Source organism: Argiope bruennichi, chromosome 10, assembly GCF_947563725.1.
Source record: "Argiope bruennichi chromosome 10, qqArgBrue1.1, whole genome shotgun sequence".
Lineage (NCBI taxonomy): Eukaryota > Metazoa > Arthropoda > Arachnida > Araneae > Araneidae > Argiope > Argiope bruennichi.
In genome coordinates, this window is record NC_079160.1 from 127,132,203 (window position 1) to 127,157,774 (window position 25,572).

The 25,572-nt window shown below is 34.7% G+C and overlaps 1 protein-coding gene across 4 annotated transcripts in view; it reads left to right on the plus strand.

Moving 5' to 3' along the window:
- Positions 1–25,572, plus strand: part of LOC129988127 (protein trapped in endoderm-1-like) — a 94,641-nt gene that overhangs the window by 59,872 nt on the left and 9,197 nt on the right. For all 4 annotated transcript variants that reach the window (XR_008785627.1, XR_008785628.1, XM_056096269.1 and 1 more), the window contains 4 exons: positions 4,635–4,936; positions 8,759–8,872; positions 18,483–18,753; positions 19,609–19,817. Coding sequence is in view for 2 of the 4 variants with exons in the window: in XM_056096269.1 (XP_055952244.1) it covers positions 4,638–4,936; positions 8,759–8,872; positions 18,483–18,753; positions 19,609–19,817 (893 nt within the window). In the remaining 2 variants the exon portion in view is untranslated. The remainder of the gene's footprint in view (positions 1–4,634; positions 4,937–8,758; positions 8,873–18,482; positions 18,754–19,608; positions 19,818–25,572) is intronic.

Below are 25,572 nucleotides of genomic sequence, written 5' to 3' on the forward strand. Positions count from 1 at the left end.
TTAAGTTTCAAGATTTGGTTTTTTTTTACATCTTCATCCCAGCTGGCATTATTGCATTTCCTCTTACTGAAAAAGGCGCAAAAATGAAAAAGATATTTGAAATGAAATGGAAAATGGCATAAAAAATTTCTTGCCTTGTGAAAAGGTATATATATATATATATTTTTTACAAAAAGATATTTTTGATAAGCTTAGCTCATTTTTTTCACCGAATATTTTTAAGCAGATAATTGAAATGTTTAATAATTAATTATTGAAATGTAACGTTATGAATTGGTTGATAAACATTTATGATTTTCTGTAGTGAGAAATCCTCTGTACGAGCATTTCTATTAACTAGTCCTGAATGACGTCATTTTTGCCCGATTTCTCATCACAGCTTCCTTAGAAAAAGCTGAGCTATCGGAGAAATTGTCTCTCGACAATCTAAACGGGCACTACCTGCTAAATATTCTCCGAAGTTTCGCACCAATATTACTTTTTGATTTCAGATGAATTAGAGCGAGAGTTTGAATTCTGGAGATAGATAAAAAATGTATCACCTTTCCGGTCACGCAACAAAGTGCATCGCAAGCGACTGGGCCAAATGCGGTCGCATTAACCGTCAGATTTCACCGTAATTCGATAGGTGTAATAACACTCATCTGTGCATTACGAACTGTAATTAACATCTTGATGGGTCACTGAATGTCTTTTCGTATCATCCGCACACAAACGCAACGATAATGAATTAAGAGAAAGAAAATTCGCAGTTGTTTCTTTAATGTTTGCATTCATGACTCACATTTGGCGAAAATCTTAACCAGAAGAAAACCATCTTAAAGGCGGTATTTTAAATGGGAAGCATTGAAAAAAAGTGAGCGGCTATCTTTTGATGTAGTTTTTTCTGGCTTCAGTGGTGTCTTAATTTCCTCAACCGTGGTTTATTGAATTCTCCCCTCTCCCCACACTCCTTCTATTCTTTTGAGACTTCTCAAGAACTCAGAATGAGTAACTGCTGGCGACGGCTGAAGGATCTGTTGCTCATCTTCGTCCGTCACATTGTTTAATCTCGCAAGGAACCTTTTGAAGATCTTCAAAACGCATTTAACAATTCTTCGGATGGACAACTTTTGAGTCGCTCTTAGGTGCGGCTTTTAAGCTCGTTACGAATGCTTAAGCTCGCTTAAAACACGGAGACCCGCCTAAATGACACTTATTTCAAAACTAGTGTGCCATGCGTTTGCTGAAGGATCATTTTTTAATGTCATCATTTGGGTTAAAAGGAAAAGAGAAACATTGAGAAAGGATAATCATTAAAAGGAACCTATAAATATTAATTGGAAAGAAATGCTTCATTAGTATTTTCGTGTTTCTTTACTTTCATCCAACTCAATCGTCTCCGCGATTCTAAATATCGTCCCTCGATTCAAACTTTGTACTCCTCTATCGAATTTGACATCGTGATAGTTTATTATTTTGATAATTGTAATATTGTAAGAGCTCTGCGAAACTGATGAAGGAAGAAGGTGAAAAACTCATTTTATTCCTTATTCTACAGTACCTGTTTGAAATCTTGTCATCCACATTATTAATTGTGCTTATCAGCAGTGTTTAGGGAAGTCGAGAGAAGGTCAAATTAGTTTCTTAATTTCTCTCATATTTTACCAATCTATCAAATATTACAAAAATGTTATGAATATCCATCGAGTTCATTCACACTGATACATTTTTCGTCACGATTTGCAGCTATGATTTTATGAGTAGCTGCAACTCCTTCCAGATAATCTCAATTTAGCCGATTTTTCGTTCTCTAAATTCTACTTTGCAATAAGTTTTGGACATTTGAACCAAACGAATTTAGCGTTTGGTTTAAATCGGCCAGAAGAACAATTCCATTCAAGTGTACATAGTGGATCTCTGACAGAATCGGGTTTTGACTCCGTAGATTCCATCCAGCCGCCATTCTGGGTCAAATGACAGCATACGAAAAAGAATGAAAAGAATGGGAACTGAAATCGTATCCCTGCTACGAATTGCCATCGAACTGTTTACATTCAACTAAAACTTTTAAACAATTCTATGCAATATTATCAAGTTGTTGGCATAATACACTTAGAATTGAAACTTATCTGTCTGTTGTCGATCCGTATAAAGCGTTAATGTAACCACTGCTTTCGCCCTCTCATTGTTCATTTTCGGTTTGGAATGTGCAAATTGTTTTCGTCATTCACATTCCAAACTCATTATTTTAACATTGGCATTGCATTTTCTCACACATCAATGTTTACAATATCTTAGTTCATATAAAGAAACGCAGGGCAACGCTCGTTTAAAGAAATGCAATATTTAAAAATCCATGCTATAATTTCCATCATTTGAGTTTCAGCATGCATATGCTTGCTTCCTTTTCAAAATCCCGAGATGGCGCTTATCGACACGAGTGGCATTTTTCGGAGAGGCGGTGCGCAGAAAGATAAATTGTTGGTATGCCTTCCGATTCTTCGAATCATTCGAGTTCAGCTTATTTCTGAATGTAAACATCTCCTGTCATTTTTCCTTTCGTCCCTTTTTTGACGAAACGAATTCTTCCTGACGCATGCGTAAAAGCGCTGAGGGTTTCAGAATCCGATAATGAACAATATAGAGCAATTTTTTTGTAATTTACAATACTGTGTAAAAAGGACATATTTTATGGGAAAAGTACTTTTTTCAGTTTGAGAATTTAGCTCAAAGTTTTACCTTGAATTTTAGTATAAAGATCCCATAACGAGTTTCATACATCTGGTGAATTATATTTTTGAATACATGCATTCACACTAATGATAGAGAATATAATTATTCTGCTCATGCGTGTGTTCATAAACGATACACAACGAAAATGAATTGTAAGGTGGCAAAGATGTTTGAAAACATCGAAACTCTTCAACCACAAAACTGAATGTTTTCATAATTACTAGAATATTTTCTTTATATGTACTTAGAGTGAGATGTGAGGACTGCATGGATATGAGAAACAATACATATATATTTTAAGTGCAGATTGTTTTCAAACAATATGTTTCCTGTTAGGATGGAAAGCTGCCTGCAGTTTAATTTTTTCTTCTAGTTATTAATTACTTAAATTCATGCAATTTTTTTTTCATGAAGGCTATATAATCAACTCAAAAAGTGAATGAACTCTCATTAAACTCTTACGATGACGAGATAAAAAAATAGTACATTTACTCTGTCACAAACATTTTAGTGTAAAAAAAAACAAATTCTTCCAATTGTCTGAATTAGTAAAGGCCGCTGAAAGCCTTCAACTTCATGTTTTGTATAGTTGCTTTCCTTAGAGTTGCATTATTAAGATTAGCAAGGTTTGAAAGATTTTTTAGCCGAGAACAGCAATCTTTGTTGCTCTTTTCACTACGGCCTTTTGTAGCGGTATTGCCTCTGACATGAACGTGCGTGACTCAAAACAAAGAACTGACGCTTTTATACTAGTTTTTCTTCAAAAGGAATCCTGTCATTTAAAAAAAGCTTTCTCTTAATTCTACGACGCTCTCTTTTTGTTGAAAAACATTTTTTTCTTTGTCGCCTCTCAGGATTCCGTGCAGAAGGCAAGAATTCTGCTCCTTCGCCGCATTGTGTTTCTTCTGTTTGTATTCATAAATGAGCTCACGCACACAAAGAATTTTAAAAGGGAAAGCCGAACGAAAAGAACTAAATCATGTCGAACTATTCTTATATCAGGGTCAAAGGGTGTAAAATATTTTTTTCTTTTTGAATTCTTTCTTTTTTTGAAAATATTTTTCAATTTCTTTTTGAAAAGTAAACTCGCTGATGTTTTGAAAATACCATTATTATTAGTAAGTGTGTAGGAAAAATTAATTTTGCCTCCTTTCAATTAACAAATACTTATTAATCTTTCTAAATCTTCATCTGACCGCGGTTCAAAATGAAGAAGTCCGTCCCATAATAACCTAGTGTTGCTTTACAACGGGACGTTAATATAACTAAACTAGCCAAAACTAAACTAATCTTTCTAAATTTAAATTTGAATTTCCTGATTATATTTCCATAATCTTATGATTTTGCAAACATATTGAATAGCTGGGAGTCAACTTACCACGTGCAGGTATCTAAAAAGGAGCGAAAAAGAATAACTTTAATCTTTCAAATACTATTTAATTTTTGCAAAAAATAATTACCAAAATGCTTTATTACATTTTTTAACTAGATTTCAGATTTGACGAGAGAATATTTTTCTGCCTTTATTCTACTCCGTTAATTCATCTCCCCTTGTTATAATTGAAATAGAAAAATAATTAATAATGCATGCATTTTTTTTTTTTTTGCTCCCTTTATTTACAAACAAATTTTCTCTTTTTTAACTGGACTCAATGTAAAAAATAGATCTTTCCATTCATAAAATGTGTAAACGTTTTTTTCTCTAATCTCTAATTGAAATCCATACTTATTTCCTCAAAAGGCATGAATATTTATTCTTAAATGCCAAATACAGTTAATTCTCGAAATTAAATCTACCAACAGACAACTATTTTTAGTAAAAACCAATAAATTCGTCTTCGGTAGCATGCCTGCTGTGCGAAGCTACTTTTTCGTGTTAACTTTTTGAAGTAGCCTAACATTTGCTCCTTTCGTTGTAGAAGATGGACGAAGTCCGCTATCTGTTGACAGCCAACCAGTCCGCCGAATTCGGCAGCGTCCTGTTATCCGGCAACTCCACCCCTTCGTCGTCCTCTCTTGCCAACTACCCCCGGGCGACGACCCTCTTCGCCACAGTGTGCTGCATCTTCTTCATCATCTTTGGTGTCTTCGGCAACCTCGTCACCATCCTGGCCCTGAGCAGGTGTCGGAAATTGCGCAACGCGACCACCGCCTTCGTCATCAGCCTGTGCACCGCCGACCTGCTCTTCTGCACCATCAACCTGCCCCCCACCGCCTCCAGGTAAGGAGAAATTTTGTCACTCCTTTGTAGGGATGCAGGCACAAGATTCCAATAATGGTGCTAGAGCCTCTCTCGTGCCCCTTTCCCTGCCATTGCTTTAAGTTTCAATTTTGCATGTCGTTGAGCATGCTCGAACTATTGTCAGAGTTCAGCGCAGTGCAAGGCATTTTAGTCCTAGAACAAGATCTCCGTAGTAGATTGGGAGATCTATTCTCTCCATTTCCTCTCATGTGAAGTCTTTTCACTCTTCATGGGCTGCTAAACACTAAGATTTGAAACTATAGAGGCAATGAAAATAGAAATGACAGAGGGAAGGAGAGAGTTTCAGGAAATGACCTGAATTTGTGTTTTGAAGGACGGACCATTTGTATGCAACTGAGTAAAAGGCAGGTTATATAAATTAAAATAAAAAAAGGAAATTTTTGAAGCATTGCTTTTCCCTCCTAATCCATTTAGTGCAGTAAAAAGCATACATCAAATAAATAATACTTGTCATACGAATGAGCATACATCACTAATTCTGGCAAGCTTTTAACTTCTGAAGCGGTGTCTGCTAATTTTTATTGAAGTTAGGTAGCTTTCTTACATTCTAAAGCGTAATGCGTATGCACAGAATGTATCCTTCTTCCTTTTTTTATATGGTATCTTTATTGTGTGCAAACAGTGGTAAGATATTGCCTAGTCTATTATTATGGTTTTAAGTGTATTTTGTCTTTTTTTCTAGCAGTCACTATTGATTTTTTTAAACAAATTCTTTGAAGCAATGAGTTTTGTTTCACATTTTCTTTCCTCAATAAAAACCACACCCCTCAATACGGCATTTTTTTTTAAACTGATAAATCAAATTTTCATCCATGAGTCGTATATACTCAGTTAGGCTGAAAAATCCTTTGAAAAACAAAGTCCTCTTTGATGTTCCTTTTCTTCTTAAAGTGCCCTAATTATATGTATAAGGGTCTTTCTATGTCAGAATGTAAGAGAATTATAATTCACTAGATGAATCTCTGAGAAAATGTCATCGTATTCCCTAATTCCTTCTTGACGTTGGAATGTAATGAATAAAAAGAAAATAATTAAATATATAAAGCCTATTTAAAAACGAAGCTCTGCTTATTAAAGCCGCAGCGTTTCTATTTTCTACTGAAGGTCTCGGAACTCATGGAACTGCCAGTCATTTTAGCAACGATTAAAGTAAGACCTAGAATTTTATGACAACTATTTCAAACGATCGTTTCTTTCGTTTTGGAAATATTATGCAACGACACTGTAATAGTAAGGTGTCAATTCTTCCAAGTTCCGCTTTAACTAAGCCATTATTTAATTTGTTTATTTGCAAGAGAATACATCAAGGTAGTAGGATGAAATAAAACTTCCGAATATACCAATCGGTATTTTAAAGAAGCGGCCATGAATAAGAAAAGTAATTCTTCTTTCTTAGGATACTTCCTTTCAAATCGGCAGTGCATCAGTCACCGATAAAAGTAAATGGACCGCCTATACGTTTGCATCGTTTGCATACATGTAACTTCCGAATGAAATAATGAATTATGAATCCGAATTATGAATGTAAAAAAATGAGAGTATACACACGTATTCGTATTTGTTTGCACATGTCCTTTGGGGGACAGGAGGATTGAAAAGATGTCGATTAGAAAACGGGTTCTCCCTTCCCCAGAGGATGTTATCATCGGGTCGAACGGGAAGGAGGGCGAATATCTATAATAAATGCTTATTCCCGTGTCACTATTAGCATCCACTCGCCGTTCAGATGCATCGGTCTGTCAAGTGCCAATGCGAGATGATTTCACGTTTCGAGTTTGTTTGCAAGCATTGCAAAATTTTTTTTTTCGAGAAATCGCATTTATGACAGCATGTTTAAAATTGCCGTGCTGTAGTGAATATAATACCACCTTAACGACGAAATGATTGGAAGTGCAAGTCGAAATGCAGCATGAAAATCGAATTTCATTTCATCGGCCTCTTAATTTCCGCTTTACATAAATCATTCTCCCCACTGAATTCATCGTTTGGTCTCGCTCCATTTTACCTTCAAAGCACTGGAAGATCATCGAATCTGTACGTGTGAGGTGCTTCTTCGCGCGCGTTTCCATATAAGCATGCAATTCTAAATCTGCATTGTTTCCTCTCTCCTTCAAACACTGGAGAAAAAAAAGAATCCTTTCAGGGAGTCATCGGAGCGCGGCGTTTTTTCCCACGCGATTGTTCCTCCATCGGGGCGGGGGATGGGGTGATAAATGGAACCGAGTGCTGAGGACCCGAGTCAATCGTTGACATCACGCGCGGGTGTTGCCATCTTTCCTTTTTGAAAACAAATGGTGCCCATTTTCATTTCGGAAAGCCCTTTTTTCTCAGACTGAAAAAAAAAAAGGTTCAAAGCATTTACTTTGGATTTATAGTTATTGAACTCTGTTGGTATGAAATCAGAGAGTCATCTAAGTGAGCTGGTTTTTAAATTTGTTTTCCATTTTCCGAGTCTGATCATTCAGTTCGAGACAAATGATACCCTTTTTTATTTTTTAGTGCCTGATTTTTCTTATAATGCATACGTTTTACTCCAGATTAATTATAACTATCGTAATAGAGTGCAAAATATCTGTGTTTTTTTCAAATAAGAGAATGAACCTTTTCTTTCTGCTGTCATATATTCGTTTTTGGAACTTCGCATGCGAGGTAAAACGGAAGATTTAATGAAAAGATAACTAATTGAGGCTTCCGACACAAAGCAATAACAATCTAGTTTGACGAGCCCTCCATCACCCTGCTTGAAAATTCTACTTTATTTGTATGGACCATTTTTTTTTTTCTTTTTTTTTACCTCCAGCAGTTGTTTTCTACAGCACAGCATTGTGCCCACTTACATTTATAAACTCTGTTCGAGTCTAATTTTTGAATTAATATTCCTACTCCACCAATGAAAACTCAGCAAAATGAAGTATGCAGCGCCACCATCGACGTTCACATTACAACTCAATACGAATGATTTCTCTTCTTATTAATCCTACTGTCATATTAATGCTAGATTATCTTTCTTCATCGCAGAATGCAGGCCGCATGGCTGGATGATTCGAATCATTCGGATTTATTATTAAGGCTTCTTTGGCTCATTTTTCTTTGTTCATGAAAAAAAAAAAAAAAAATCTGACGATGATAATTTCAGTTCTTTTCAATAAAAACTGAAGATTGTGAAACATCTCTGATCCTCTGTTTGATATTTCAACACATATGTATGCTTTGAATGATTGTGCCGTAGGTACCAGAACGATAGTTCTGATTCGTAAGTCTGAGAGACTGATGGAATGGGCGAATGTCTGAAACTGAATGTGACAAGTTTGAAAAGAACAAATTGGACTAAATAAAAATTTGTTTTGCTTGATAATGATAACTCATATTTCTGAAAGTCGAAGGTTATTCTGATATTCTATTATTTAAATAAACTTTTTCAGGTAGTGTAGGTTCAATAGATAAAACAGATTAAAGATTCCACTTAAAGTGAGTGCGACTAACCTGAGCTCATTTCAAAGTGCGTGTGAAAGTTTTATAAATTTTCCTTCCCACGATTCATAAAATTCAGTCATTTTGGTTTTTATTAAGGCTCGTTTCCTTACAGAGAGAAACATATAGAATGATTAGAATTGATTATAATCTATTCTAAAATCAAGATTTTAGTTCAAATGACTTCATATTTATAGTAGTAATATTTGTTGCATCAATGATTTGTGTTATCTACTTTAATAAGTGATGGAAAAATATGATAGGAATCAAGTTCTATATAAATGTAAATTTTGTTTTCTATTCTTCCAGGTATATCCATCATAACTGGGTTTTAGGAGACACATTGTGCAAATTGTTTCCATTTTTCTTTTACGGAAATGTTGCAGCGTCTTTAATGTCCATGACAGCAATAACTATCAACAGGTAGTATTATTGTGATTTTATTACTTTTTGACTTTCGTTCTTGTCGTTTCGTTTTTACTTTCGCGTATATGAAGCATAGAGAAACTATTGTGATCTTCCAAACATTCGAGCTTTAGATTTGACGAATATACACGCTTTATACATCCATGAGTTCGAAAAACACATTTTTAGAAAATGTCTGTCTGTGACGAAGATAATTCAATGCCTTGAGCTAGAAGGATGAAATGTGGCAGACGGTCTTTGCACCCAATTTCTAGATTTCTGTCAAATTTTGATCAAACTCCGACTCTATCCGACTGTTAAAATATAAGTTGATAACTACGAAACGAAAAGACAGTGAAATGAAATTGAGTATACAGGTTTAACATCTGTAGTGCGTGTGTGTGTGTGTGTGTGGGGGGGGGGTTATCTGTCACATTTTGAGCCAAATGCAACAAGAGGTTGATTGTCTATTGGTATGTACTTTCAAAAACATGTAAATGCGATAGCTCAAAAACACAATGACTTAAATATATCAAATTTGGTATGAGATTTTGCGATTAGAAGTTTAGTTTTGTGCCATTTTTCTTTAAAAAAAATCAATTTTCGAATACTATTAACCGTATGCCATGGATTAATCGCCAAAATACTCGCCAAGGATCTCGCAATAGATGCAGCATAAATCTAAATTTACACCAAAGATTAATATTTAATATTGTGTGACAATGTCAGGCAAGGCATTCTTTGTGATAACCTTATTAGAGAGTGAGAAAGTTTAACTTAAAACTCACCTAGTTCTAAGTTGTGTCATTATTAAATTGTAAAAACTCCTGACGCCCAGTGCTCTCTATTTACGAATTTTACATTATTCAACATTTTAGATGGCATCAGTTTGTTTACCAAATAATCGGGCAATTTTATCTAAAAGTAGACGGAATCATTATCGGATTGACAATAAAATGTCTTGCAGGGACAAATAGGATTCATAATTTGTCATTCGCTTTTGCTTCTCATTCGAATTTATATTTTACTCATTCTTTTCGGCTATATTCTTAAAAAAAACTATTTTGAGATGGTTGCATTTTTATGCAGCTATTCAATTCTTAAGTTGGCAAATGCAGTCCGAGGCTTCAAAGCCGAAGCGTGGGGGAAAAATTATTTAAAAGGATGAGAAATGTTGATAAACTTTCTCATTCAAGTTCCCACTCCTTGTCCTAAAGGATGCTATTAAGACAACCTCTTGTCATTCATCTTACTGATGCTTTTATTTCACTGGCAGAGAAACAGAACATAGGCGGCTCTGCTGAAATGATAGAATCTCTAGATTATTTGGAGCTCGATTTTATCTTTAAAATGAAGCAGATTTTCTCAAGAACGAGAAATTCCACGACAGAAAAAAATAAAGCAATTTAATTATAAATCACAATCAAAATTTCTCAAAATATAGAAAGATTTAAGGGAAACTTCAATTTTTATATTCTAGAAATCACGAACAATTTTTTGTAGAAACGCCTCGTATAACGCTAAAAATGATTTTGATTTTCAACTAACATTTTTAAAAAAGCGAAGCAATATAAAATTTTTTACAAAAATCTTTCATTTGACTTTCAGTGACGATTGTCATGATGATGTCGATCAGAGGTTCCCAACCTTTTCATGACCACAGTCCCTTTGACCAGATAAAAGTCAGCTCCTCCTCTTCCAAAATAATAATCATACCCAACATTAAAATATCATTCCATATTATCGATAATTATTTTATATGTCAACTTGTCTATTAAGAATCACAAAATAGAAATCTGTCTATCTATAATTTAATACAGAACACGTTTTTTTTTCTATCAAACGTAGTAAAAACATGTTTAGCCAACATTTAAGCAAAAATCAATCGAAGATGAAAAGGAAAAATATTGAATGAGTTAGTTGAAGCTTGGCGAAAACGAGTTGGGAAATGGGGGGGGGGGGAGTTTTAGCAATTTACTTGTATTAATATCGGGATCCGGTTTCGATAACGTCAACCACAGCTGCCATTTTTAGTGGTCTGCAGTCTGCCACTCTTTTTGCGCAATATAACTTTTTAAAATAACTTTTGAAGTAAAAGCCAAATTCAGCCGAATGCGATGACAGTCATTAGAAATCTCCGAAACTCTCCCACAATCCAGCATGAAGAGTTGGTATCCATTTTTGAAACCAGAACTTTTGATATTCATTTTTTAATTTTCTTTTTAATTCTTCTTTGATTGCGAGTTCTATGAATTGTTCTTCTAAATTTGTTGAGTCTGTATTTGTAAAATGATCTGAAACACAACCCTGAAAATTCATGTAATCGCAGCTAATATGTAAATCTACAAGCTCATACATGTTATGTTCATTTCCTAAATAGGTAGATACGCCACAGTTGCCGATCTTAACAGTTTTAAATTGTTCTTTGAACTCTAGAGTCGACACCATCCCCCACAGAAAGCTCCGGCAGGACGTTCTCGCCCCCGTGGGAAGCTATGATGTAAATGCTTTCCAATTTCTTCTAGTTGTATTAGTTATATTTTACCCGATGAAGTGACCAGTTAGTGACGACTTCAAAGTCATTTGAACTTGACTTGCTTGCTGAAAATTTCCCAGATCTTTCAGTGGTTCTGAGGATTTCTGACTTCACTAGTAATTATTGCTGCTGACAGGTGGAGTTCTAAGTTGAAACTAATCAAAACGTATCTGTGATCTACTTTGTTCTATTTGGCTTAGTAGTCATGCTATTTAAACTAGATCGTTTGTAGAATACCGAGACAATGATAGATTCTGTTGTTAAAAAGCCAAGGAAAGAAAATTTTTGGACATAATTTGTAATAATATGTTAAAATAAATGTAATATATTTTCGAATAAATCTGTTGAGTTGATTGCTCTAGTTTCAATTAAACCAGTATATAACCATAAAAGTACATCTGAAGCTTAAAAGTTCAGGCTATAATATTATTTAATCGCTTGATTTTGTGCAAAAATTTCATTTAAGTAAAGGTTTACATACTTTTTATGGAAGTTAAAAAAGACGCTGATTAGAGAGAAGTCAGGTTGCTACTGTTCTTCTAGACTAAAGCTGTGTGAATCTCGTTTCCCATGCAATACTAATTTGTGATACTACTAAAGAATAGGTAAACATTCAAGTAATTATTAACAAGGAAGTAAAAATGATAATGAAGTGTGCATTTTATGATAAATAAAAAGATTTTCTTTTGCAAAATGCGTAATGTAATGTTATATTACAAGAGTTTTCTGTATTATGCAGTTTTATCGGATGAGTTTATAGAAGTATAAGTCCAAGAGTAAGAAATCTTGCTCTAGATTTATTTAGGCGTATCAAAACGGATATTTGATATCGGATTCCCTATTACACATTTAAATGGCCTCAAAGCTAATTTTACTTACACATTTTAATTGCCTTTTTATGAACTAATTGCAGTTCACTGCATAAAAGGATTTTATTTAGAAGGCAATAATGAAGATATGAAAATGAAACAGAGGAATTATTTTTCATTCACTTTTATTTCATTTGACTTGTAAGGATGGATTTTTGTAATCTATTATTCACTCACTTCATGTGAAATTTTGTGCACTTTTATATTCGTGCTAACACTTTTCTTTCGTTTCCGATTTCAGTTATTCGTTAACCATTTAATTCATTTTGGTTTCAAATGCGCTGTGTCTCCTGGTAATGAATATGAGATAACATAGATTCAAAGACTCCAGAAAATCGATCAATGTGGATTATAAATTAAAAATTAAAAAAAAAAAAGAATTAAAATGAACGCTTCTCTTTTCAATGCACTAAAAAAAATTTTTTTTCTAAAAAATTTTTTTTTATGTCGTAGTTAATTGATTCAATGATTTGCTGAAACAGTTTTATCTGAAAATGCTGTTTTCAATGTCTCGATGAAGAGCAAGTACTTTGCTCCAGAGTTATGTTCTCAGATTCAAGTTTCGAATCATTGCACAGCACATCATCTCCTTTGTGATGATTCGGTCGAACGGCTCTGTGTTCTAAAGCCGATTTTCTGGATATCGTTTCATACTTCGTCGCTTAGATACAAATTTACGCCCTCTGTGTGAGAAAAGAAAATTCCTTAATCGGCGGATATCGGGATGTTAATTTTTGAATTGGGGGGTTTGCACTTCAGATCTGCACTGCATGGCAGATTTAGCCTACAGATTTAGTGACGCAAGCAGATTTAGTGACGCAAAAGATGAACGATGGCGAATTTTAGATCAAATCACACACGTATTTCTGAAATGACAAAAGTCAACTGTGATTGTCTCGGGAAAAGCTACGGAATAAGTTTAAAAACAGCAAAAGAATAAAGTGACATGAATGTTGTCTGGCTGATTTGATTTTAAGCTAATTCGTGCTCTTTTGACATTTAATTGAGGAATGCTTATAAAATTCTTATCGTGGTGATTATTCAAAATTACGGATTTTTATTTGTATTACTTTCACAATATATCCGAGAATTGGCGTAATGTGAAAAAGGCGTTGATTCGTCAAAAGGGCCGGAGATTCTCGAGAACTTTTGTGTTATGATATCAAGAAGCTGAATATTAAAGATTTAATTGCTCTTGTTCCTCATGATTTCTTGCGTCTGAAAGCAAAAGTAACTGTTTATTCTATTGATTCATAGAAGAAGATAATAATATTTATTCTGCCTTTTCCTTGATATTTTTGATTTCTTAATAAGCGAGCAGCTGTAACTGAAATAAAATCGCATTAAAATTTCTTCAACAGTGTGTTTAGATTTGAACAGACAGAAACGGTCAGCGAGTTATGTGTTTGTCTATCTCAGCTGCAGTTCTAAAGGATTATTTTTTAAAATGTTGTCTAATATAAGTTTCGAATTATGGAGCGACGATTCTCCTCTGAAACTTATTCCATGTGTTTCTCGGACAAAATTAGTAGCCCTCAAAGAGGACGCTTATTTAGTTACGAATTTATAAAATTTAGGAAATTGAGAATTAAATATACGTGCATCACAAGTGTCCTATCGCATGCAGCCATTAATGGAAAGTTCTCACAAATGTGAAATGTTGTGTCTGAGAAGCATTTACTTTGATATGATTTGTAAATAAGCCAAATTTATTTTTGCTGCAATTAAGTCAAGGACTGGAACGGTTCCGCTGAAGCAAGATTACTTCCACATGCTGTCTTTTAATTAACTTAAATAAAAAAAGAGGTTTTAAAAGTAAAGCACTGGAGCTTAGGGAAGACCGGATGCATTTTAATTTACTATCACAATTCATTGAAGACTTTTTCGAGAGTATAGTCTAATGCATATTAAATTAAAAGTGGACTTCCTTTTCACTTTGGTAACCACGATTTTCGGAACATGACACCTCAAGATTACGACGTTGCACATACTGTAACGATTTAATTAGCAAGATTCTTTTCCTGTGCTCCGTTTCCATTACAATTAACTTTAATTTTTACCCTTGATCACCAGAGTTATATCATGCAATGAGTGAGCTTCATATTAATTAGAGTGAACTCAAAACTCTATCCAAATCAAAATTTTTATCCACTGATACAGAATTAATTGTATTACTTTCGGTTGGCAAATCATTGGAAAGAAATATTGTAAAGTTTGAAAGCTGTATATTTATTTTCACAATTTTCCATTACGATCGAAGAGAGTAAAGCTTGACCCGAGCCACGGAGAAGTTGTTGCAGCACTTGTGAACATTCAGTTTCTAATGAAATATGTTTCGACTTCCTTTTCTCTGTATTGCTCGCGACTTCTTAAACTGTTCAACTCCTGCATTCTTTTCACAGCTTATCTCAAACATTTTGCGACGATTCAGTAATTTAAAATGAAAGATTCAATAAATTCTAAATAAAAAATAATCTGCTTGAGAGTAGTTGTTCAGTAAATTTTATTTACAGATTATGCAGCACGATCTGTGCTATTATTTTCCACTAATGATCAAGAACTTCAAAAGCTTTGTGACATTTTAAAATAAAATTTCTATCACCAGCATTTCATGTTTCCAGCCGAAATCACCGTTTTTAAATCCTATAGGATCTAAACAATGATGAAGAGTTTGTTTCATTGTCTCCAAATAGTGCTATAAAATCAATTTCGACATTTTGTATCAATACTCTAGTTCGCTCGGAACATTTCAGTGTTTCCACATACGCACATACCTATTTCTTTTCGAAAATGGTATGAAAATGAAGATTTTTTTTTTTTTTTTTTTTTTTTGCTAGTTTTTACAAATGTCAGTATGGTATCGAAGGCATTCATATCAATCCGTCGCAACCAACTAAGTAAGATATGCATTGGTGACTACAGCATTATTGCTTTAGGAGTACTGTAACTTATACTCAACTGCGCAGCGATGCCTATTGCATTTTTAGATTCATTTGGAATGATTTAATCATTACTTCATGAAAAATAATTAATTGATATCAACGAATTTTAGAAAAATTTTTTAATTATGCAATCACTTTGATTTAATTCTAATTAAATTAAGCTCCAAGACAAAGTTTCTTAGTTACATTTCTTGTCATTTTTCTCTCATTTATAAAACAAATTTATGTAATTGCTGTTGAACTGTGAGAATGTAAACTAAACACACATTATAATGTTATTTTCGTATTTCTACGAAAATGGTTTTCAATTCAACATTTATTTAATTCTTATTTCTCACTATTTCATTATCTTTTAGGAATGTTAGGCTTGTGAAAAATGTAGCAGCATTGCTTCTTGCATCTCCAGTACCACATTTTTAGGCAGCACTTTCTCTAAGTGAAGCGTCCAGTAGAAATGGCTGCACCTTGTTACTGCACGTGCGCTGTGTGCAACGGCAGAAACGGGTGCCGAATTAAAAAGCAGTCATTTGAAGAGATGAAAATCCCCTTCCCCCATGTCCCCCTTGAAGAATAAAAGCGTCAAAGAAGAAATTACGTTAGATTGTTTCTTGATTTAAATATTTCTCATAAAATTAAATATTTTAGTGATTATATTCATACATTGATTAAAGGGGACAAGTTACTCTGAAAATGTATGTTTTCCCAATTGTGGAAGAGGCTCGTCACCCAAGCTCTAGATGTGCTCACCGAGGACCTCAAGTCTTAGGAGAGAGAACTCGAAATCCAATCGACATACATTGCGATATTAAACGGAAGGCGAGTTTAAAATATTGGGTAAACAGAAGGGTATCAGTTAGCTTTCAGACCGCGATCTTACACTTTCAAAATCCGCAAATGATTAACAGTGCATTTTACTAGAGTGTCTAACAGAGTGCATTCCTTTATTTTCTGAAAACGGTCACTTTCCAGCACAGTCGAGTGCGTTCGAGTTGTCAACCCCGGAGCAACCCGGAAAGAGAATGGGAACGATGACTGCAGCTTTGCACGCGATTACTTTCCAGGCTGGAAGATCGCTTCTTTTCCTTCCACTCTCCACCATCTCCCCCCCCCTTCGTCGGTCGAAGACCCTCTCCTCCGATTATGTGTGAGACGGAGCAATCGAGTGAATGATAGCAATGTGGTGCCTTCATTGAAAAGATGGGGAGGGAAAAATCCATCACTGACGATTATCCGTATTGATCATATGACCGGGATCATCAAAATTTTTTATTTCAATTAATTCCGAGCAAATGGTATTTTTATATAAAATAGAAAATATGATTTTTTTTGGGAAAATACGTGGATATAAAATATATTTCTTTAATTGAAATAATTATTCAGATATCTTCAATTAATATATACTTTTCATTTTAGCACAGGCATATACTTGTTCTGGAGATTAATGAATCATTCAGATTAAAATTTTTGTTGTTTAGTCTGCTTTATATTAAAATAACAAACTTATTATTACCTTTAACCAATTTTAGGCCATCCTCCCTTAAAAATATGGGTGCTTATTTAGAATATTCAACGCCTGATACTGTGATCAAGTCATGGCAATGTGATAGGAACTTGGTTTCAGAGGAGTCCGATAGGGAAAATACGTCCACTAATATTTTGCGAGATTCACTGCATAGAAGCCAATCTTTGTTTGTAATATAAGCTTATGCCATTTTTTTTTTTTTAATTATCCAGAGCAAGAAATTCTGTAAAAAGGAATTTCTTGCTTTGATTACATTTATAGTAATGATGCCGATTGTTTAAATGTAGAATAAAATGATCCGCACAAATCTAATCGCTGGTAAATAAAAATCAGTTTTGAATGACTGATTCATTCATTTTCTTTCTGTACGTTGTCTTTGAGACGCTCGTTTTTGGCGTTGAGACGTTTTCATTACTTTTCACTTACGTGTTCCTATGCCTAGCTTTATAACAAGAAACACGATTTTTTTCGATCATCTGTTTATTACAAAAGACAGACAGAATCAAACAATGCGCTCCAACCTCTGAAAAAGACAATTGGAAATTTATGAAACTTTTAATTAATTTATAAAAATGAGTATATTTTTACTATGGATACACATGCATATTTTTTAATAATGTTTGTGTATTTTTTTTTTCAAAGAATATCCAGTGACATTGTTATGCATTGAAGAAGTTTAACTATGTTATCGTCATCAACGCGCTGCCTTACAGCATGGCGTATGGATTGCGGTAAATGTGATTAGTCCGGTGGTTATTCACGATCATTACTAAGCTCGTCGGTGATCGTGAATAATCACCGATAGTGAATATGCGCAATCCATTAATCGTATTTGCCGTAACATGTATGGCCATTCGAAGAGCTACTTTGCAGAATCAATCAATGGAGCACAAAGAATCTTCGTCCAATGTTTCCGGAGCATCTCATAAGAATTCAGTCGGTTCTTTTAATAGATTTTGCGCGTAGATGAGAATAATGCAACAAAACAAGAGGATCCTCTATTTTGTGCGCGGTGCAGCAATTCCCCGCTGACATGTCTTTCAACTTCCATTATATAAAATTACCTTCGAGTTTCCTTTATACGTTATCATTTAAAGCTGTCTAGACACATTTTATTTGAAATTCATGTTGAATGGATGTGGTTATATACTATGTTAACAATATCATTATGCGTATAATAACATATCGGAGTGCTAATAAAACGATTCGAGTTTATGTTGCCAGGTTTAAAAAAATTCAATAATTGCAACTGAAGACGATTTTTTTTTTTTTCTGCAACTGAAGGCAATAAGTGTTAGCCAGAGAATTATTAAAAAAAAAAAAAATCAGAGAATCGCTATCTCCGAAATGCCATCATTTCCTGCGATATGATGATGGAAGAAAATATACAATGAAATACTGAGTGGAACTACGGAAGTAATTTTATAGATCAACCTCTTAAATTTGTAATTAATATTTTTCCTTGATGGGTTGATATACTGATAGCCTAAGTTTTTCCGAAAAAAAAATTAAATTTCATGCCTTGTAGGTTTAAGCATCTTTTTCTGTATACACTTTACCATAGTAAAGACTCTAATGTTTTCTAAATTGTATTAAAAAGTATGTTTGGCTTTTCTTATTTTAATCTACCTTTCCATTGATGATCGCGGCGATCATAAAATCAAGTTTTTCATCTTGTTACGGACTTTAATTCCAGAATAATAATCACCGAAGCTCATCAGTCAGAGAATGCTTATTTTTGTCTCCTGCCCTTCCGCAGGTACATCCTGATCAACCATTACAAGTACTACGATAAGATCTACCAACGCAAGTACATCGCCCTGATGATCGCCTTCTGCTGGATCTTCAGCTTCTCTATGCTCACCCCCACCCTGGCCGGGGCATGGGGAGAGTTCGGGTACCACGGCCCGAGCTTCTCCTGCACCATCCTGCGAAAGGCCGGCCGCAGCCCGAAGAAGTTCCTCTTCGTGCTCGGATTCCTGTTGCCCTGTCTCATCATCGTCATCAGCTACTCCTGCATTTTCTATAGGGTAAGATGAGCCTCTCAATCCAGCGTCTTTTTCATTTCCATTTCAAACGACTTTTTTTTCAAAATTTTGAGTGTTGAGATTGTTTCAAATACAGTATTGATTGGTTAATGTACATAATAAGTTCAGAATTGAAGTTTTAACCTATTATTAATCTTTCGTAGACTTTTATGGGGCATTCCTTCAGGAAGCGAGAATAAGAAAATTGTGTGCATGCTTTAATGACGTCCAAATTTTTAGAACTGGTTAAGGAAAAGCCTCTGCCTTCAGTGCATTCCATAACTAATTAATTCATTGTATGGTGAACCAAGCTACACGACACTGATATTGCTTTAAAAGTTGATTTTCTAGCACTGAAAGAACCGCGCATCACTATCACAAGAGTCTGGCCTGGACCCCATCTCTCAGTGACCACATTCCATCATGCATATGTTACTGGTTATTCATTTTAATTACTTGGTTTTCAATCATATCAAATATAAAATTTCTTTAACGAATGAATTGAGGAATTCGCTATGTATTTTATATGGTCTGATTTTCCTCAAATTTGTGAGTATGTTTATGCATTCTACATTAAGGATTTGCATCGTTATGTCATCTTCGAAAAATGGATGCTGAATACAAAAACAGCATGTGTACAACTGATTGGGCAAATGATTGTTTGATATTTTTGTTCGCATCATGTCCATTTCTTCTTGAATTTCCACCTCCAAGAAATGAATATTTTGATTCAAACTGATGAATATACCTTGCGTATACCGTCATTTTGGAGTGTTTTAAATACTTCTTATATAATTGTTTTGGAAACATTTATTTCTATATTATTGAAAAAATATCTTAATCTTATCCCTTTTCCAGGTGCACAAGAGTCGTAAGAACGTTGAAGCTCATTCCCCGTCGCCCGCGAAGACCCCTGGCGGAGTATCGAGTCCCGCTCCCCTGATGCGGCAGCTCTCCCAGCGCCAGGACGAGATCCGGCTGACCAGGATGATGCTCATCATCTTCTGCTCCTTCTTGCTCTGCTTTCTGCCCCTCATGATAGTCAACGTCTTGGAGGAGAAAATCAGGTGAGTGGGGGTTTGATGAGGGGCTTCTGTTTATCATGCCATTCAGTCTTAAAATGAAACCTTGTCTAAACTGATTAGCCGCGATGCTCGAAAACACCGTCACCTCAGCATGAAGAAAGATGGTTGCAACCCAAGATATCCAAAAAGTGTATATGCATTTTGAAGGATAATTAAATGAAATATTAAGCTCCTAAAATTTCATACTCCAAATTAATTAATATAAAAAAAAGTGTGTTATTATCTTAAATTCCTATTTTTTTGGATTCTTGGACTCTTGGTGACGGGGAGAGCTCAAATACCTTGCCACACAGATCCGTTTCCTATTCCATTCGCATGAAAATATTTATGGGCATCTGATGATTCTCCGCCATTTCCAAACAACTATTCCCGTGCTGGCCAGGTAGATGATTGGCCCATTCCAGATAGTTCTCCTCCAACGAGTACTGGACCTCGACTCATCCCTAATATTGGAAAGAATCAGCAAGACGCACCGGGATTTAATGGGCGAGAGTTCTCCGCTTGGATACCCAGCACATTTACGTGATATGGCTTTTTACCATGTAGCAACCCGACGCATTAGCCGCGCTTTGCCTCGCCGGGCCCACTGGTGCACACATCCGCTGCAAAAAAAGCATGACGAGGGCTGGCTCTTCTTTTTCGGGATCTCTTGTCAGACCTTCGTCTGTGAATCCGCTCAGTTCCAAATCCCTGTTGCGTTTATTGCTTTTTTTTTTAATCGCGCCATCCAGGGGCAGAGGACCGTTTCCCTGCATTTATCAGGGCCGATGCACTAAATCTGTGTCCGAGGTTATTTTCTTTATGATGTGTTGCTAGATTTCTCCGTGGATTCCTTTCGCAATGGGGAAGGCGTGGAATTTTTGCTGGACCGTGTCCGTTCTTCACGCGACTTGCAGTGGACGCTCAGTTGTAAGTTTAACCGTTGCGTCTACATGGATGCCTCTAATACTGCAGAGGGCACGCGGGGGAAGAGTAAAATTTCGAACAATCGAAAGTTTTGAAATAAAATGGCCGGAACAACATGCCATTTAGCTAATATCCTAGAGGTGTAAGGACTGAAAATCTTGCCTCACTTATCACTTAATTAAAAGTAGAAAACGCGGTTTATGAGTGAGTCGCAATGTCGCAAACGAAATGCAGGCGAATAAGGAAATACTCACTTTCCTCAGTAGCATACCAACTGTGCGATGACAGAAACGAAAACAATCGTTAAATTTTTCATGAAAAAAATGATAACTGTAATGAATTTTGATGTTTTGAAAATAATCAATTATATGGTGTTACAGTGGCATGGCAAACGTAACCGCGCACTTGCACCAGCTTCTAATTGTATGCTTCATTAAACTGTGCAGTAAAGTCGCGTGTTTTTCTTCTTACAAGTCCAAAAGGATTCCAAAATGAGAATGGGTGCGGTGCACTCGTGTTATGTCAGGCGAGTGTATTCCATGCTTTATTGCTTTCAGATGACGTTTGGAAGATAAAATAAAACCGACGACAAAAAGCATTGTGGAACGTCGATTTCAATTTCTTTTAAAGCCTTTCTCTTCATATTGAGACATTGATACATAGAGAGAAAATTAAGTATTTTAGAAGGCTACATGAAGTTGTATAATAAAGTTCCACTAGAAAAAAAGTTTTTCATGTCGCTATGCGTGGAAAAGTAACTAATTGATGAAATATAATGAGAAAGAAAATTATAAAATTGATATCTTCAGCAACCGCATGGTACTTAAAAATCATAAAAAGGAAGAAAAAATCAGCTGTTTTTCAATGATTTTTTAAAATTTCTTTCTATTTGATTAATATGGAATTAGCTGTTGATTCATGAGTTATACGAGTAACAAAATTTCAAGATCGGTTGTGAATAACTTTCGTCGCACATCTCCCTCAAAGTAAGCCAAAATTGCGCATCTTTAGTTTCTGATCATGATCATAACCTTTATGCATCATCTTGTTGATGAGCTGTAAGGGTTCTACTTATCAGTACATGCACAGCAAAAAGTCATTTAAGCAAAATTTATCAAACAATCAAAGTAATTTCTTTTTCTTCACTTATAATAATACATAAAATAATGCTGAACTCCAGAACTAAAAGACAATATCATTTTTATAAAAAAGAATGAATGGCAAACTTAAAAAAAAGTAACGAAATGAAGATAACTTTAAAAAAGCACTTTAACTTCTAAAATGCTTTGCGTTTTCATTTTTGAGACATTTTACTTTCTTTTAACCAAACAAAGCTTAGAAGTTCAATTTATGGGAAAGTTTGGACATTACAAAACAAACTCCTATATTGAACATATATATATATATTCAGAAAAGATCAAAATTATCTTTTCAATATTTCATTTGACAAAAAAATGTACACTTTATTGAGGAATTGGGTGTTCGCAATCCTGAAAAATCGTCACAGTTCAGGTTATTAACAATAATAAAACTAATTATTCAGATGGTATCAAGATAAAAAATAACTATTTTGAAATTCTTTTTCTCACTCTCTCTTAAACTTTGAAATCGGGAAAAACAGAGTCAGAAGAACGTATTTCAAATTAATGAAATGACTCATTATTTTTATGAAAACTTATTTAAAACAATTAATCCTGCAATAAGTAAAATTATTTTTTTCCATTCTGCAAATATTATGTTGATTATAATACTGAAGGAGGAATTGGAAAGCTTCAAGAAGCTGCGGATTAGACAAATTGTAAAGGCAAATGAATGAACAAAAGCTTCATATCAAAATCATTTAGAATATGAGTGTGAATAATGACCTTTCATTTTTTTTCTTTTACAAGAATTTTTGTTATAGTACGTTTAATGTACAATTTTTCTACCAAGAATGTCGATTTATTTGTTGAAATTTAGATTTTTTTCTTCATTGAGAAATCACATGAGCACAATTATTTTTATTTGAAGGAAAAAGGAGGACCGCGGTGGCCTGGTGGTAAAGTCTCGGCTCGTGAACCGTAGGCCTCAGGTTCGAGACCCGATTCCACCGAAGAACCGTTGTGTGAGGGGTTCTGTGGCACGCTACGTCCGTCAGGGTCAAGTGTCCTCTCGCTAGTCTGGTGTGGAGAGGGGGGTGCCAGCTCAGGTGTCGTGCTCGTCATCTGACCGCGGTTCAAAAGTACGAGGTCCGTCCCAAAATAATCCTAGTGTTGCTTTGAAACGGGACGTTAATATAACTAAACTAAACTTGAAGGGAAAAGCGGATGAGGGACTTTATTATATATTTGCACCCAGGGCCTCAAAAATCAAAGTGCATTGGTGTTCAGTAACATAACGGAAAGTTTCAGCAATTCAAAAATTGCATATTGAAACAAGTTCGCAGTTTTTACTTTGGAAGGAATGTGCAGTTGGAATTTGTGGACCTATTCGAGAAAATATATTTTGTCGTTCTTAATAAGCCTGGAATTTAGTAGCTAATGCTGTAAAACGTGGATGGAAAGAAACTTTATAAATGAATGAAAAACGGAAGACTTTCACTCCTTTTTACGACTTCACGTCCGGCGAAATGGATTTTTGTACTCCTCAGCTTTTGTCAACTTTTCGGTGGTCTAGCGACATGGAAGAAAATGTCTTTTTTCCGTACCATGTCTTGCAGATTTTTGTTTTTAATCATCGAGACGATTAGACGTTCCTAAGGCTGTTACGCAATGCTGATCTCCAGGTGCACGTTGCATCTGCTACGGAGCGTCGAGTTGAAGTGTTATGAAGATGGCGTGATGTTCAGAAATTGCATTCATCGAGAGATGTACCTTCTGTGATAATCATACAAATAACTCAATGGGATCCTTTACTTTACTCTGAAACATTTGGGAGTACAGAAGGTTGGAAACGAATCTTTAATTGAAGAGTTTTATTAAAAATGAACTAAAATGGATGTATCGGATTTTTTTTTTCTTTTTTTGAAAAAGAGCCATAGATGAAGGTTTCTAAGGTTTTAGGATCGATTTGTATTTTTCATTTATAGGGGAAGACACAAGTTTTTGTATGTGAAAAAGACACCGATATATATATATATAATATAATATAATATTATTTCTAAAAATAGAACGTCAAAGAAAAAAAAATGGGTTTTCTGATTTAATGAGTTACGAAATTTTCGTCATACTGCAGTCTATTGAATATACGTTACTATAGAGAACGATGCAAATAAGAAGCATTTTGTCGCAATTATTTTCCGGAGGCTTTCAGAAATGTATCAAATTTTAGAACTAATTATTTCACGCCTGCGAATAGCGTATCATTTTTTGTCAGTTTCATTAAGAATTGAATGTTTTCGTTAGTTTATCTGTTAAATTTTGATCGTTATAGCAAAATAACATGGAAGATTCTCAATAAATTATTTTCGAAGACTAAATGTTTTAGGAAAAGCTTTCTTTTCTTGCAACGTTATAGGCATCTTATTTTTGAAAGGAATAGAAAATGGACTTGAGCATATCTCAATGCATGAAAATAACTTTATTTCAATTTGCTTTTCGAAGGAACTTTTTCAAATGACATGATTTGACCCACTCGGGGCAAATGTAAGTATTCGTATCATCTAATTTCCTCCTGCAAGATCCCAAAAGGACGCCTGCCGAGCTTAGTGCCGTCAAAGAATGGCACTTGAGCTAAAATCTGTTCAGCGGCTCATTTAAAGTGCGCCCTTTATCTCAAACACATCTACGATTGGAAATTAAGACTATTTGGTCATTGCTATCTTTTCTAAAATGTATTGTGCGAATCGTATCATTAAATTTCGCTTGATGACTCTGTAACAATTCCACGGGTAATTTTAAAAAGCATTTGTAGTTTTTTTATTCGCCTTTACATGAGGGAGTAGCTCACAACCACGATACAATTAGGGTGAGTTCACTTCCTGTTCAAACTGATGTTTCATGATTGATAAGTTTCAGTGAGAAAAAAACTGTAAGATACAATGACATACATCAATCATGCAATTTGATCCTATTCATCGTTAATCATATTTTCGTAACTAAACACTAAGCGAAATAATGTCATAAATGGAAAACTCAAATGATTATCGATAAATGTCAAGTTGTTCGTTTTACATGAAGACCTGCCTTTTCGTTTATCTTTTCAAAGAAAAAAATATTTCAAATTAATAAAGGAAAGTGAAATGCACCTGCTTTAAAATTGTTGCATATAAAAATTACATCCATTCCCTCAGATTTTGACACTACGTGAAAAAGAGTTTTGTGAAAAAATTTAAAATAAGGATAATAAGCATAAATTAATTATGCGTTTGGGTGACATAAAAAAATAAGACATGTAAGGAGCTTTGAAGATTCGATAGTCATTCTTTCAAACCAATTAAAATGAAAGGGGATGGGAATTGCAGCGTATATTTTTCATTGAAGAATTTTTTTTTTGCAATAATTTAGACCATTCTACTTACTGCAATTTAATTAAACACTTATCATAGCATAAATACAAGTATTTAAATTTTTATTTGCTCACTAAAATTTTTTTCTAAATTAGTTGTTATACAAAATAAATGAGAAATAATTTATTACGTAGCCATATAAAGCATGTATCTTTAACAAAATCCTGATCCTGAAAAATCCCGAGGTAACCTGAACCGTTGTTGAGAGTGCAGATGTTGGTAAGGAACTGCACGATGACTTTGAGAACTAATGGACTCTATTGAAGGCGCGATATCGGCGACTTTCTGTTACAAAGAGGCGAAATCGAGGTATCAAAAAGCCTTCGCCGTCAAAAGGTTTAAGTG